The sequence below is a fragment of the Equus przewalskii genome, chromosome 9 (assembly GCF_037783145.1).
Source record: "Equus przewalskii isolate Varuska chromosome 9, EquPr2, whole genome shotgun sequence".
Lineage (NCBI taxonomy): Eukaryota > Metazoa > Chordata > Mammalia > Perissodactyla > Equidae > Equus > Equus przewalskii.
In genome coordinates this window covers 33,453,421-33,470,081 of record NC_091839.1, presented here as the reverse complement: position 1 = coordinate 33,470,081, position 16,661 = coordinate 33,453,421, and the positions used below count along the sequence as shown (strand labels likewise).

At 46.0% G+C, this 16,661-nt stretch overlaps 1 protein-coding gene across 2 annotated transcripts in view; it reads right to left on the bottom strand.

Moving 5' to 3' along the window:
* SH3BGRL2 (SH3 domain binding glutamate rich protein like 2) overlaps positions 1-16,088 on the bottom strand; it is a 68,428-nt gene extending 52,340 nt beyond the window's left edge. Inside the window, exon 1 of one of the 2 annotated variants that reach the window (XM_008516288.2) lies at positions 15,610-16,088. In XM_008516288.2, the coding sequence (XP_008514510.1) occupies positions 15,610-15,654 (45 nt within the window). In that variant the 5' untranslated portion in view covers positions 15,655-16,088. Of the gene's footprint in view, positions 1-15,429 lie in introns of both variants that reach the window. The other variant, XM_070559017.1, reaches the window with a different exon arrangement.
* Positions 16,089-16,661: the final 573 nt, after the last annotated feature.

The following is a 16,661-nucleotide window of genomic DNA, read 5'->3' as shown; positions in this document are numbered from 1 at the left end:
CCACATAATTCTCCATTCCGTCTTAACTCAAAAGAGTAAGTGAAGAATTAACAAAGGAGGATGAGAGAGAGAGCATGGAGAGCCAGCACAAAGAAAAATCAAAGTCTCTTTAAAGGGTTAAGGAGCCAGCGTTCACTCAACAGGTTTTACGAGACCTCGTGGAGCCCCTGCAATGTGCTAGGCTGTCCTAGGACCAAGGGAACACAGGCGACAACACAAGGCCTCTAACTTGATGCGGTGCATAGTCTAACGGGGCGGGGGAGACAGGGCTTGCCAACAAGCAACTTCCACTTGAAACTGGCAGTAACAGAGGAGCACCTATAGGACGAGGGCAGCCAAAAGGGGAGTGCTCGTGGGGAAGGTGCATGGCGAGGCCATGCAGCTACAGTGGTGTGGAGATGAAGAACAAAAGCCCAGCATCAGAAATATGAAGAGAAGGAAGACAAAATAAACAGCTCCTAGGATGACGAGGAAAAACAGGGTACAGGCATGACAGTGGAAGGGAGGAAGAACGGACATGGAAGGGAAAAGAGCAGCTGCAACCTGGGCAGAGTCGGGAGCAAATAAGTTACTTTCTCCCAGAATTGGAGACTGAGGTTTTCTGTATAAAGCTCATCCCTTTAAACGCAAGTTTATTATAACTTTATTTTAAACTATTTTTAGTTCAGCAATCTTTCTAAAAGGCACAGCATGTGCCCCTGCATTGTTGAGCAGAATGCATCAAACCCAAACGCGCCAAACCTGATTTCATCTGTTCTCGACTCGGAATCAGCAGGATGATCCACTTTGCACTTTGATGTGGTGCACTGACATTCTCAGAGTCACTTACGTGAAAAGTCTGCTGGTTTGCTCTATACCAAAGGGAGCCCAAAGCTGTGCTTCTGGAATTCTCCATTTCTGCCTTCAGAAGGCAGCTGTCACCTCTCAGAGCTTCCCCTTCGACTCCCTCACTTGGGTCCAGACAGTTGTGGCCCATTCCCTTCCCGGCTGTCTGGGCGAAGGGCAGCCCCCTGCCCTGCGGAATGTACAACAGCCAAGTGTCTCTCAGTGGCTGCGCTGCCTCGTTCCAGGTCCTTCAGCTTCACCCCACATGGGGGTCCTAGAATTCTGACATCACTATAATAAAATTATCTCCAAAAACATAGATTCTTCATGCCACTTATTTAAGAAGCAGTCAAATAAACCGTGTCCCTCGCAGCCTTTATGTTTTCTGAAGCATTCCATCCATTCAGTGTGGTCACAAGCTCCTGATTAGCTTGATATGAGGTTTTTCTTGGCTTTCTCAACCTAACACACAGACTTAGTCTCGTTAAAAGGATGATGCTTTTTTTTTTCCTTTAATGGAAAAGGAATTCAAAAGGTGAATTATTAACCATCTCATCCCTGTTAATTATCTCTTAGAACCAAGCTAGCTATTAAAATGTCACCATGGAGCTAACTGCAGAGTGTCCATGTGTCTGCTCTCACACTACAGGAAACACACACCGATGGAAAAGGAGGCATCTGGTCTAACACGAAGGGCGGCAGGGGGACACAAATCAAACTCATTTCTGTGACAAAAAAGAAGAGGGAAGGTAACATCTGTTCCAGTTCACAAGCTCATATAAAATATTTTGAAAAAGAAAAATTTTCCACTGGAGCCTTTCATTTAAGTGTAATTTTCTAGAATCTTAACAATAGCCACCTTCCCAACCTGAGATGCTATTTTTCTAATTAGCTCTGATTATGACCTTCTTTGTCTTCATTCAAATAAATACACCTGCCCTTGAGACTCACCTACAGGACAGGCCATGTTAGCATTTTATTCCATGTCACTCTGGATTGTCTTCCATTTTCCCCGTTCATCTTTTCTCCCCAGTCAGATTATGAGGGGGTTAGGATCATGCCATATACTCATTCTGCATCCTGAACACGGCCACACACTGGGCAATAGAAGGTACTCATACATGTATGGAAATTGATTAACTCAAGTAATTTCCAAAATACACATCCTCTAAAAATTCACTTCTGTTACTCGTATTGGTTTATATATGGAATAGAAGAAAAAATTAAAAATTCAGAGCTAGAAGAGCTCTTTAAAAAAGGGATCTAAACCAGTTATTAAAAAACATCAGGGGCCGACCCCGTGGCCTAGAGGTTAAGTTCGCGTGCTCCGCTTCAGTGGCCCAGGGTTCGGATCCCGGGCGCGGACATGGCACTCCTCAGTAGGCCACATTGAGGCGGCGTCCCACATGCCACAACTAAAAGGACCCACAACTAAAATATACAACTACGTACTGGGGGGATACGGGGAGAAAAAGGCAGGAAAAAAAAAAAAAGACTGGCAACAGCTGTTAGCTCAGGTGCCGATCTTTAAAAGAAACACTATCAGCATTATCAGACATTAGTGAGATATAAATCAAAACCACACTGAGATACCACCACACACTACCAAAATGGCTACCATCAAAAAGACGGTCAATAGCAGGTGCTGGTGAAAATGTGGAGAACGTGAGAAGCCACATACATGGCCAGTGAAATGTAAAATGGGACCGCTGCTTGGGAAACAGCGTGGCAGCTTCCCACAGTTAAACACAGAGTTACCCTGGGAGCCACCAATTCTACTCCTGGGTGCGCATCCAAGAGGACTGCAAACACACGGTCACACAAAAACTTGCACCCAACCTTTACAGCAGCATTATTCGTAACAGCCAAAAAGTGGAAACCACCCAACTATCCATCACCTGATGAATGAATAAACGAAACGTGGTGTATCCGTACAATAGACTATTATTCTGTCACAAAAACAAATGAAGTGCTGATACATTCTACAACCTGCATGCACTCTGAAAACACTACGCTAAGTGAATGAGGCCAAATGCAAAGGGTCACATACTGTATGATTCCATTTATGCAAAATGCCCGGAGTAGGCAAATCCATAGAGACAGAAAGTAGATGAGTGGTTGCCAGCGGCGAGAGGCAGGAGGAAATGCTAAGTGACTGCTAATGGACATGGGGTTTCTTTCTGCCGTGTTGAAAGGTTCCGGAATTAGATGGTGGTGATGGTTGCACAACACAGTGAATAGGCTAAAAGCCACTGAAATGTACAACTTAAAAGGGTGAATTTTATGGTGTGTGAATTATATCTCAAGTGGAAAACAACAGTAACAACACAATGAGCAACGTGAAGCCCAGAGAAGCTACGTCTCCTGTCCAAAGGCACAAAGCTGATTAAATAGCATCATGGGAACCGGACTCGAAGTCTCCCAGCTTCCAGTGCAGAACTCGGTCCACAGCGCACGGCTCTGGAAGCACCAGGACAGTGGCGGAGACACGAACCAGTCAGCGAACAGCTCGTACCTCATGAGAAGAGAAAGACGAATTAAATGGTCTCTCCAGTCCCTTCCAGTTGTAAGCTGAGTCTTCTCAGCCTGTGAATCTCCTCTCTGCTACTATGGCTCAGAGCAGAGTTTCTCAAGCAAGGGTGACTCCGCCCCCCAGGGACATCCAAGAACACCTAGAGACGTGTCGGTTGTCACAACTGGGGGCAGGGGTGCTACCAGCCCCAACAGGTAGAGACAGGGCATGCCGCTCTATGTCTGCAGCACACAGGACAGCCCCCACAACAAAGAACGACCGAGCCCCAAACGTCACTAGTGATGTCAGTGATAAACCCTGGCCTGGGTGTGAGCCACTCTCTTTCTAAGCTTTTCAAGGAAGTCCTGTTCTCGAGTATGAGGACTTCAAGCAGCCGTTCTGCGACTACAGAGTGACGGGGAGCCTGGCACACGCACACACGGGAAGGAGACACCTTTTACCCCCACAATAATTTGCTTCCACACCAAGTTGAAAATTCAAATGCCCACAGGAGTCAGAGATTAACACAAAGGAAGGAAGCCAACAAACACCTAATAACCACTGCGGACTATGTCCTTCCTTCCACAAAAAAACTTTCACTGGCTCCCATTCTTCATGAAACACACAGAACCCTCTCAATATAATCTTGTGGTTTCCCACTTTTGACAAACATAGATGCCAAGAAAGACTTTCAATTATAAGAAAAAGAATCACGGAGCTCACTAACAAACGGCTCCAAGTTGGGAAGATGGTGGGAAAGGTGAGGGGGCTGTAGAGACCGCCGGGGTACATGCCCCCGCAGGGGCCACCGCTGATCAGCTTCAAAGGATCCCCACCAGGATAGAGAGAGGCACCCAGGTCGAGAGATCTCCAGATGTCGCCAGAAGACTGGTAAATTCAGATGATGTGTGTGTGTGAGAAAGACATCTCCCAGTATTTAAAAATCTTTGCTCAAAAAACTTTTAAAACACTGTGTTAAACCAAAATCCAACGGGTTCCAGCCTCTGCACCCAGACCATGACCTCTAGCCTCCACTAACTCTAACAAACAATGTCAGTTTCAGGTCTGCCCATGGATTTGTTCCATCGAACTCAGGACCTACTGTCCTATTATAAGAACATTTTTTTCCTTAATTAAATCTTAATAGCTCATTTAAAGGTTAAAACCCACAAAAGACCAGAGAATGACAGCTGACAAATTTACATGAAATTCATAATATCATTACTGGCTGCCATTTCATTAGGCTCCAATAGCTTTCCAAATGGGGATGCTGAGATCCAGAGAAGTTAAAAGACTTGCTAAGCCACCCTCTAATTAAGGTACCAAACCCATAATTCAAACCCAGGTCTTCTGCTCCTAAAATCCACATTCTTTCCATGTATCACCTTGTTTGTATCACACAAGTTTCTTCTACCTACCAAGTTTACAAGGCTCTCCCAGTAAATTACATGTAAAGAACCTGATCTTAGAAAGAGAGATGGCTGCCAATGAAAGAGGCACAAAGATCTTGGAACAATTAAACCAGGTAGTGAAGCGTATGAACGACAGCTTTGCACACCCACTCCTGTGGGCCCCTCCTACCTTCCCATGTATGTTGATTGCATCTTTCTCTTTACACACAGTGGCTGTCTGCACAGGCCCTCCTGCCCTCCCCTCCAACCACTAACAGCCCTGACTCCAGCTCGGCTTGGCTCCTGACTCCCACTTTCTAGTCACTCTTGCACTGAGCTCCCACAGAAGGCTGCAATATACTGATAAACTCTTTCTACCCAAAGGACACTTTATTTGCAGGGTAAGAAAGAGGGAATGATCACCTCATGGAGAAAACATCTTCCAGAAACCTAGGATCCAAGATGGAAAGAAAGAAGGCAGACACTTCCACCACCATTTGTCCCAGGAGACCTCATGTTGCCCAAAAGGTCCCGAGAGATTAAATATCTCTGCCCTCGACCCCATCCCTGGGTTCCAGCCACCCTGTGCACATTTACTACTCTCATATTACCATCCTGCCCTGCTCCCTCCAGTCCAACACACCAAGTCCGTTCTCCTCAACTTTATCACTCACAGCAAGAGAACTATATTTGAGGCAAATCATATGCCTGGTTTCAGGACATCCAACAGTCCCTTTGAAGCACTGCCTACTCTAATTTCTCCTTACCCTCTGATTTCTTCCTCTGGGACACGGCCATTAGGAGGAAGGATGGCACAAATCTGGGTGTCTGGACCTGATGGGTCCTATGACAAGGCAAGGTATGTAAAGTTTCTGAGCTTCGGTTTCCTATCCTATGAAAGAAAGAGAGAGGGAGAGAGAGAATACGGATGGCCACCATGCAGAGTTACTTTAAGGAATACAAATAACAAACACAAAGCCCCTAGTACCTCCTGTCCATGGCGTGAATGTAGTTGCTGCTATTATTTTTATGAACATTAGCTCTCCGATTCAGCCCATGCTCCTTATAGCTGTTACCAGTCTCTGCAGAAGCAAGGCCACTGCTTTGACATGCCCTGAAGACACTGTGCCCACAATTACCTGCTTGACAGCTGAGCGGAAACCCCCAGATCTGCTCTTGAGCAGCCCTGCCCGTCCCCCTTCCTTTAGCTTGCTCTCACACACTGTTAGCCCAGCCTGCTTTCTGGTTCTCACTGGTCTCCAGTCAGGGGCTCTTCTGGCAGCAGCGGAGGCAATGAAGAAAGCACCAGACACAAAATCAGAAGACAGGGGTTCGAATCTGGATTCACTGAGCCAAGTGATCCTAGGCACGTTACTTAATCACCCTGTAACTCAATATTCTCATCTGTAAAATCAGCATAATAAACCATAGTTTGTAGGATCGCTGTAAGGATTAAACAAGCGGCAGGGAAAATCCCACCGCGTTGCTGGGCACAGGTAACCTCTAACTGTTCACCTGACCCTCCAGTGCTCCGAGGCTCAGCACAGGGGACACGCACACCCAGAATCCCCCATTCCAGGTCTCGCTCCCTCTCCTATCTCCAGCACCTTTCTCCCTAAAGTCCCCTTATCTCTTTACGACCATCTACCTGCCCGATTTGAAAGCCCTCTGCCTACATTTCACAAGCGTCAAGACTCAGTGTTCGGTTTCATGGTTGGCATAATCACTGTCTTTCTGGGAAGTATCACTCATCTTCACTAAACACAGAAATCCTGGCCCTTCTCCACCACCCTTCCCCCAAAATTTGAGCTGAGATGTTTGCAGAGGATATTATCCATCAATTCAAGCTGGTATCCCATATTTCTCCTCGCTCTTACTCAGAGACTCAAAATATTCTACATTGTTACACAAATGTGAAAGCAGAGTCCAAGTGCACAGACTGGAAGACAGGGCTGGCAAATACCTGACAGAGCCCCGGCCTCCCTCCCCCGGTGCCAGGGCAGACATCAAGAATCAATCACGCTGTTTGTTTTCCAGCTGATTCCAGACCAGGCTCCAAAACCCCTCTCCCAGCTCTCCAGGCAGCCAACATCCATCAATCAGAGCTGTCACTTAGGATGAAATCTACTTGCCAAGTTTGCAAAGCCTTAAATCAAACCAGGACTCTAAAATCATGTACTACTTACAGCAAAGAATCATGCCTATTTGCATAGTAAGCACTGTGTAGGCAGTGAAGAAATATGGTTTAGTTACTCATGCACAACATGCTGTGTACCTATAAAATGTTCAAAAATTACAGAAGAACTCTAAGTGGTTTGTTTAGGGAATGACTTCAAATTGTAACGTTCTTATTAATTCAAATTTCACCAGAAAACTCTTTATACTTAAATTTCCTAAAAACTCTAAAATTATACCAGCATGCCGCCTCGGCTTAGTAAGTACTATGTATTGTACATAATTTTTTTGATCATTAAAGATCTTACATGATCCAAAGTTATAATTTTTTATTTTTTTATTACTCCTGCTGCTAACAATGATATAATAGAAATAACAGTTAACATGCACTGAGTACTACTATGCACCTGGCACTCTGCCAATGCCTTATGAGGAATACTTCATTCGTTCAAGGCCCACCGCAACCCTAGACAGAAGGCAGCATCACGATCCCTCTGTTACAAATGATGACACAGAGGCGACTGGCCTAAGGCCACGTCCCTCATCAACAGGCAGAGCTGGGATTCGGACTCAGCCCCTGCCTTACCCACTAGGCTACACTGCCCTCCCACAACAGACCATCCACAGATGAGGCAGAATGGGTGCCTGGGTTGAACATAACCTATCTCCAGAATTAAACAAATTAGCAAATATTCAACCCAGACACCTACTTTGGCTAGTAAGTAGTTTATCGTGAAAGGACAGTGCAACCTAAACACCTGTCAACTGGGGACCCCAGCTTATGGAAGTGGCCCATTCCCCTCAAAGAACCCGTCCTAATGAACACAAATACTACAGCAGAGAAAGTAAGCTTCAACCCCAAGGGAATGTCATGAATGAAGACCATACGCCCACTCCTTGTGCAAGCCACAGGAGGAAAACAAACTCCCTCAAAAGCTATGCTGCTTCTGTTAATTTGGGCTTTTTGTTTTGCTTCGCTTTGTTTTTAATACAAAAATTGGTACACAGCAACAGCTGCTGACTTAAACTACACTCGCATTCACCAAATACCACTGAACTAACCTGTCGAGCAAGCCACCGACTTGGGTCCCTTACTCAGCCCTCCACTCCCAAAGCCACTGGATCCAAGACAACAAAAGCCATTTCCAGATTTGGGCCTTCACTGGTAGGAGATGGGAAATGCACCTGGAAGCCCTGGGAACCCTCTGCCCTCGGTCACAGCCAACGTTCCATTTCCGGCTACGGGAGCTCTGAAGCAAAGTTGGCAGAGAGCCCACAAAGGTCCCATAACCAGGTGACACACCCTGATCCGTGCCGTGCCCTGCCCTTCCACTCTCAGGGGTCAGTTCCAGGAAACCCCTTTTGGGGTTCTGCCAGGTACAGAGCCAGCCCCAAAGAGTCAGGCCCCCTCAGGAAGATATAAGTTGTCAATGGTAATAACAAAGGGAACCAGATCTAGGAGACCAATCAAATTGTTCCAGACTCTCCCGGGGGCTGTACCAGCCTAAAAGCGCCTGGGTCTACAGGTGGGGGCCCCCATCTGCCAGCACGTAGTTCAGCTTTCAGTCCCACAGCAAAGCTGTCCTGAGTTCAGGATGGAAAACATTCAATTAAGGACTTTCCCCAGGTTGAATTCTTATTTTAGAGTTTGGAAAAAACAATAAAACACAAAAGAAACAACAACACTAACTTTAAATTACCATAGACCAGTTCCTGAATAACCAGCCAGTGCAGGCAGATAAACTCAGATAAGCCTATGACCAGGGCAGAAGGGACACCACACTGCCTTGCAGCAGACTGCTCAGCCGCAGCTGGTCCGGGCTTCCAACCCCCAAATCGTCCCTAACACCCCACCCCACGTCTCCCACCACCCCAAACACCAATCAAAAACCTGGCAATGCCACAGACTGACCACTATTGGTCTAAAAAACACGAACCAGAGAGGTTCAATGACATGTTTTTAAGCTACAACTAGAAAGAGGACCCAAAAAGACAATCAGACATAATCAGAAGCGGAAAATTTCCCTCAAATGTTAAGAAGCATTTGCCACTTCATAGAAAAAATAAGTTTTCACTAAACTTCTAATTTGGAAAGCTAAGATCCTTTTTCACACAATGGATAAAGAGTATAATATAAAATCAATCAGAAAAATAATGAATACAGGAATGTGATTTAAATCAGAATAAGTTTCTAAATAACTCTACAGCTAAAATAAAACCCCTAATAGGAGCTCCTGATGAAAACCTGCTGAACCCTAAAAGGGTCTCCTTCTGAATTTAGAGTCGGGAGGGTAACTTTGAAAAAAATTAACACTTAGCAGCTGAACTAGTAATTTCTTGATCCCATTTTTTTTACATCTGCATTTCAAAATAAAGTATTTTAAACTTTCATATATAATGAAAAGTCATCCTAAGTTTTATTTTTAAAAGTGAAACATTTGCTAAGACTCTAGACTTTTTCTATTCTGTCACCCATTTCTAACTTCACTGACAAAAAAAACAATTCATTTTAGAACTTTTTATAAATTAAACATGAAAAAAATCTGAGAAGAAACATTCTTTAGACTTAGTATCTCACACTGCCTCCCGCAGAACTGCTGAGTTTTTCGCAATAGTTGTTTTCCTTTCCTGCTTTTGCCCAAAAAACTGAAAACCAGAAAAAACACAACCCAAGTAGTCTCGCAGTCGTGCAATGTGGAAACCACCTTATACTTCGTATTATAAACAGCTGTCAAAATTTAGTTTCCTCAAATAGACTGAAATGTTTATTTCAAGTGTCCTAATGCAAGTGGATAAAAAGTCCCTAATTTCATGAAGGAGTCCATGCCCATGATTATATTTATATTTAAAAGTTTAAATGATTGTGGAATGGAAAAAATATAAAATTTGGGAAATATTAAAATGAACTAGAGAGGCCAGCCCCATGGCTGAGCGGTTAAGTTCACGCGCTCTGCTTCAGCGGCCCAGGTTTTCGCCAGTTCGAATCCTGGGCTCGGACATGGCACTGCACATTAGGCCACGTTGAGGCAGCATCCCACATGCCACAACTAGAGGGACCCACAACTAAAATATACAACTATGTACTTGGGGGACTTGGGGAGGGAAAAAAAGCAGAAAAAAAAAGAAGATTGGCAACAGTTGTTAGCTCAGGTGCCAGTCTTTAAAAAAAATAAATAAAATAAAACGAACTAGAAAAACCGAAGTCAGGTCTTCACTTGGGTTATTAATAAATCTCTCTTTCCAGTAATAAGCCTTCTACATTGACTATAATTCCACATCAAGCTGCTGACTTTAAGATTGAAGAAATCTGCCCACAATCTTTCCAATTAAAGGGGGAAAATTCCATCAGTTAACCTTCCTATTTCAACCCTCAGCTTGCATGCTGTTATGGGTTGAATTGTGTCCCCCCAAAAAGATGCAGAAGTCCTAACTTCCAGTACCTGTTACCCGTGACCTTATCTGAAAACAGGATCTCTGCAGATGATGAGGTTAAGATGAGGTCATTAGGGTGGGCTCAAGTTCAACATGACTGTGTCCTAATAAAAAGGGGAAACTTGGACACAGAGCAGGACACACATACAAGGAGAACGCTATGTGAAAATGAAGACAGAAGATCGAACGATACATCTACCCACCAAGGAACGGCAAAGATTGCCAGCAAACCATCAGAAGATAGGAGAGGCACGGGACAGTCTCCCTCACGCCCTCAGAGGGAAGCAATCCTGCTGACACCTTCATCTCGACTTCCAGCTTCCAGAATGAGAGACAAATTTCTGCTATTGAAGCCCCCTAGTTTGTGGTACTTTGTTAACGACAGCCTAAGAAACTAACACACAGGCCATCCTAATCTGACCTTCTCTTACAACCACATCCTTGTCCTTGCGCCCCCAACTTATCCTTGCTTCTCCTGATCACTTCTTGTATGCTCTCCCACCTCTTCCCTAACGTCACTGCACACCCACCCCTGCCAAAGCCCTTCGGCACCGTTTCTTGTCAGGGGTACCAGTGGCGTTTTGGATGGGCAGTTCTTATGGGGGACAGTCTGGCACACTGCAGGATGCAGAGCATCCCTGGTACTCTCCTTCCCCCAAGGGTGCGACAGTGCCCACAGTGGAGAACTTTTGCTCTAGAAGGTTTGCAGCCCACCAGAGTTTGACTCAGGGTTCCACCATCTACTGCATATGATCTCAATGAGGTCTCTTAACTTCAGCCTCTTTATCTGTAAAATGGAAAAAACTACCTTGCCAAGTGACTGAAAATTCAGTGAATTAAACATTCTGACGAGCCCAGGCTTACCCTGACTAGTTCACTCTGGCATTAGAATCACTTAAGGATCACGCCCAGTTGGTTCTACATGGTCACATCCTGACTTTTAACTGCCTAGGAACTCCTTTCCAGGGCATCCTTACACAGCGAAGCTTCCTTGGATACACTGTGCGGAGATGCAACGGCTTAACTAGTCAATGCATATTTAAAATAGCTGTAAGTCACGCAAACCAGTAGGGCATGCCTTCTACAGCTGCAGAGCCAGACAACTCTGAGCAGTTTCTGTGTGTTCCCCGCCACCCCCACCCCAACTTGAAACATAGTTGCAGCCCTGCACAAAGCTCCCCCTTTTCCAACTTTGCTTCCAACTTCTTAATTTTTGCTCCCAGGGAGGGTCCCTCTCAAACACGCAGGGATCCACTGCTGTCCAGCTCTTTTCACCATGCCCCATGGAAACCTCCCCCAGGCCAGCATCAGTCCTTCACGGTCCCCGATTAAACAGTTTGCATGCCAAGTCTTTGGGTCGTGGAGAGCACTGATTTGTGCCATGACGCCAGAGCCTAAGACTGTTCTGATGATCACATACACCCAGCACCTAACACACAGCCTGGAACTTAGTAGGTTTTCAATGATTGTTTGATGAATGCCAGTGTCAGCTAAGGCAGGAATGAATGCACTGCTAAATGAATACATGAATGAATACACTCGTGGGTCAGGACACCTGGTTTCCATTTAGCCCTCAGCTCTGCACTGACTGACAGAAATGATCTCAGGGCAAGACACTTAATGTCTACACCCAAATTTCCTTCTCTGAGAAACTAGGTGGTTGGAGGTCACTAGAAAATCTCTTCAGGTTTTCTTCCAGCTCTAAGAACTGAACCCAGGAACTTGAACAGAGAACGAAAGACTTTATGTCCTTTTAGAGAAATTTGAGTCAAAGCAAACAGGGGTAAAGATTTTTCCAAAATCACACACCAGGGCTCCCTCCCTGCCAGAGGGCACCTTGCTCCCTGGGGACAACAGGCTCTAGACAGCACGCAAGGGGCAGATGCTAAAGACATCTCTGAGATGCTGAGCACTATGGATTTGTCATCGAGGGCTCCTTTCAGGGACTTAGAGGCACCCCTGTCCTCAAAAGAGGTCCACAGGGACCTCTGCTGCCTGCCCTCCCTTTCCAGCCTGAACGGGGTGGGCGCGTGTGCTCTCTGCCAGGCTCCATATCTAAGCCAGTCCCTCTCCCTGCCATCTGCCTATGGCTCCCACATGCATATTTTATGATTTCTGGCACATTTCCTCCTTATCTGACATCCTGCAATGCATCTCTCTGCCGCCTATATTATTTCTATCTCTGGAGAGAAGGTTCCTGAAAGAGGCCTGTGTCCTTGGGCTGTACTTTATTGCAGGTGGCTTACCTTTCCTATCTCCCCGCCTGAATTCCTTGAGGCCCACACCTTCCCTCCTCCTCCAGCTCCCCAGGAGACCAAGGACAGAGCTGAGCAAGCAGCAGACCCCTAGAAAATACTGGTTTAATGAATAAAATAATGAATGATGAAAGAACTGACTGATTTCAATGTTTTTAAATTAATAAGTCATGTTAATATATTTCCTGAATAGAGTTACCAAGACCTCCCCTTTTGGGTATACAACCAGAATAAATTAAATTTTAAAATGACACTTGTATGAAGACACTATTTTCTTAGGACTGAAATAAAATGTCCTTCACTACAATATGAATTACAGCAACATTATCAGCTGCATAAGAAATCTGATTTTCAGGTACCCATAGCATAATAATGTGGCATCACTTTTACTTCACAGTAAAAGTAGATTTGACCTAGAGCTGGGGAAGGTAAGAGGGCAAGCACGCTGTGGTGTTAATTATTCCAACTACCACTGTTACGTGTTGAAGCTGGAGAGTTCAGAGAAATCAGAACAAGATAGGAAGATTTTCTCTAAGTGGGTTGTTTAAATCTACTGCTGATCGGGGCAGAGTATCTTTCTGGAAATTCTCGGGACTTACTTAGCTAAGTCTAATTCTAGTCACCTTCCTTCCTTGTGGTTTAACAAACTTCAGCTAAAACCAAACCAACTTGGGAACCAAATTATTTGTTCTCCCATGCACTTGTTGGTCACGGAATAAACAGCACCAATGGTCAGCACAACACCGCTGGAGGGAAGACATTACGGCCAGGCTAGCAAAGCTTAACGCAGCTTAATGCTATAAGCCCCATTTGCCTCGCCAGCCCAACAGTCGCCCTCAACAACTTCATTATCTCTTAGAAATCATTATTCTTGTATATTAGCATAAACTTAACATCTCCCAAAGTATCAATGTTACATAATTACAGAAAAACTGCAGACAGATACAAGAGAGAATACTATAACTGGAGAGACTCACTGGCTGAGCATTGTCTGAAACTGAAAAAGATCAGGTCCATTAAAATAGATAATTAGCGTTTACGGGCTGGACGTTATGTGATAACAGAGTATGTCTTCCAGGTTAACTCAAACCAAGTCAGAACACATGCTACCAAGAGGACAGTGAGAGGACTGAGACCTCACAGGAAAACACTGAAGGACAAGAACAAACTCACCTTGCAGGCTAATATGGATACTGTTCAAGTGAAAGAAGCTATTACAACGATTTATCCACATTTTCCCAAGTGGTGAAGTCACAGCATTTTAAAGCTAGAGCGCACTTCTGAGTTTTCATCACAACCCTTCATTCTCCAGACGAGAGACGTGATAGAGAGGGAGCACCTCAGCCAAGCTGACACCACCATCACCGCCCGCGTTAAAACTCGGGTCTCTGGAGTCTAGGTTCACGCGCAGAACACATAATATTAAATTTAAAAATTAAAAAGGCACATAGCAGGCAGGCAATAAATATTTGTTAATGGAATTGAGGAAACAGAGAGTCAGGGTTCCAGAACTATCTTGCTATTACACCTACTGACAGTATAAGCCAAGGAACTACCTTAAGTTTTCACTTTGGCTTGTCCGACATAGCCCTGGCTTCTTAATACTATAGGGCATCTCCTCCGCAATCAACAAAACGCTACTGGAACAATTACTGAAGCGTGCAAGTTGGTGGTGAAACCAAAAGTTTTGCAGCATTCTTCTGAAGCAGTGCATCTGAAAAAATCTATCTATGAAATAGAATGGGTATCCAAACACATTAAGCCTATCTCCAGAGGAGAAATCTACAAAAGGCAGGTATGACTAAGCAACCACAAAACTACCAGGAGTCTGGGGAACAGTGCAGCCTGCATGTAAAGATAAGGTGGAGTTTCCCATCTATTGTTCTTAAGGCAAAAGGGTGTCTTTTTTTGTACTATAATTTCTTTTTGAATAAAAAGCCTCAGTGGTTTATAAGGATTTGCAAACAATATTTTATACTATCTCCCATCCGACCCGCTTCGGAAACAAATTTTGGGACAATCTGGTTGAGTTGCTGGGCAGGGAACTGGCCAGACCAAATTTTAAGCAATCGATATTGCACTTTTTGACGTATTTGATTATATCTCTCACCAAAGAGCCTCTTAAATCTATAATTTAACTCTTAGCTAAGGAAACCAAGTCTTAATAATCACGTAAAACATATTGCTACCTAACTTACTCAGTGGGCCATCAAGTGTACTACTGAATTTTTCCTTAAAGTCTGACATCTAGCTATTTAACTTCTCTTCCTCCTAAAAACATTTCCAGAATATCGACCGAACAAAACAGCTTAAAATAATTAAAGAGACCACTATTTATACAACCCCAAGAAGAAACTGACCATAGCATTACAGGGAGAAAGGAGCCAATCGCACACACATTTACAGAAAGAAGTAAAAATATTTTACAGCACCCCAGGCAAAATGATGACAAACAAACAAAAAAACCCTTACACGACAGGATAAACCTGGTTTACTCTTCTCTTTGCGCAGGTATAAAACTAGAGAAATATACTTGGTGGCGGGGAAAGGAGGGTGCAGAGCAATTCCCACTTCAACTTGTTTCACTCGGGAGCTAGGCTGGCAAACCAAGCAGCTTAAAAAGCTCCTGTACAAAACCTAACCAAGCTGAATGTCCCAAATCGAGAACTAACAGCAAGGGGAGCGGGACCCCCGAAGCTCTCGGATCACCCCCTCCCTAAATTCCTGAGACACCCAACTAGAGCGGGGGGCATCCCGCGGACTCCATTTTCCCGCCGCGCTGTCTCCCTCTCAGGCCGCGCAGGGTGGGCATGTGGGTGCGCCGGGGTCCCCCATCCACCTCAGCTGCCCGCCCTTTCCATTGTGGTCCCGGTGTGATGGAGCACCTGCGGGCGCCCGCTCCCGCGGCCGGACGCGCCGGGACGTGCAGAGCCGAGCGCCGCGCCCCGCGCAGCACCCGCACCCGCGCCCCACCCCGCAGACGCAACCCCGGCCGGCCACCGGTGTCCGCAGTGCTCACCGCCACGAATCCCGAGGAGGAGGCGATGAACACGCGGATGACCATCCTCTCGCCGGACGGACCTTCTGCCCGCGCGGGGCTCCGGGCTGGCGCGGGCAAGGAGGGAAAACTCGGCTACAAGCCCCTGGCGCCGCGGGGCTGAGCGCTCCGGTTCGGGAAGACCACGGGGACCCGGCTCCCTCCCGCCTGGTCCGCAGATAAAAGCCCGGAGCCTCCCGGCCGCCGGCCGCGGGGCGACGAGGGGAGGAGGACGAAGAGGAGGGGGGAGGGAGAGCTGGCTGCGGGGCATGCTGGGAGTCGTAGTCCCGGTCTCTCCCCTGAGTGGCTGGTGGACCCAGCTCCTTCCAGCCCCTCCTCCCTGCGCGTCGGTCCTGCACGCGCCCAGGTGGCTGGAGGGGACCCCGAAGCCAGGAGAAGCTATGGAGGGGGGTGGCGAGGATCCCGGTGAGACTAGGAGAAAGAAAACTAGGCTAAAGGGCTTGGTTCAAAGTCCATGCTTGGGTTCTGTGTTGTGGTTTACTGGTTTGGAGCATCCCCACCCAGAAACGCCACTGGACGCGATAGTGCCGCGGGGACCCACCGTTTCTGGGCAGCAGGCGCGCGGGGCGAGCCCCCAGGACCTGCGGCCGGCAGGGCGGGCGAGGGGCGGCGGGACTGGGCGCTCCTCTGTTTTCCCAGCGGCTCTGGAGATTGCAGAAAAGTGATTCTTTTAGGTAAATGAGGGGTTTTCTTTTTCTGTAGACACTGAAAAGTAGAAACCAGATGAGAGCACAACCGATATTTTATTTTTCTCAGCAAAACTGTAATTGTAGTAGGAAAAAATAAATGCCAAGCGAAATTAGAATCCTTCTATCAGCATTGGGAGTCAGGACCCCGCCCGCCCCACCCTCTAACCTACACAATGGCTTCGCTTCTGTGCACTTAATATTTACAATTGAGCCAAATCTGTGCCTTTTTCAGACCTGCGGCACATTCCAACGCAGTCTCCCAGGAGGATGCTGTTAGATAAAAAGCTTTTATGTGGTTGCTAATAGTTTAGGAATAGTTCCTTA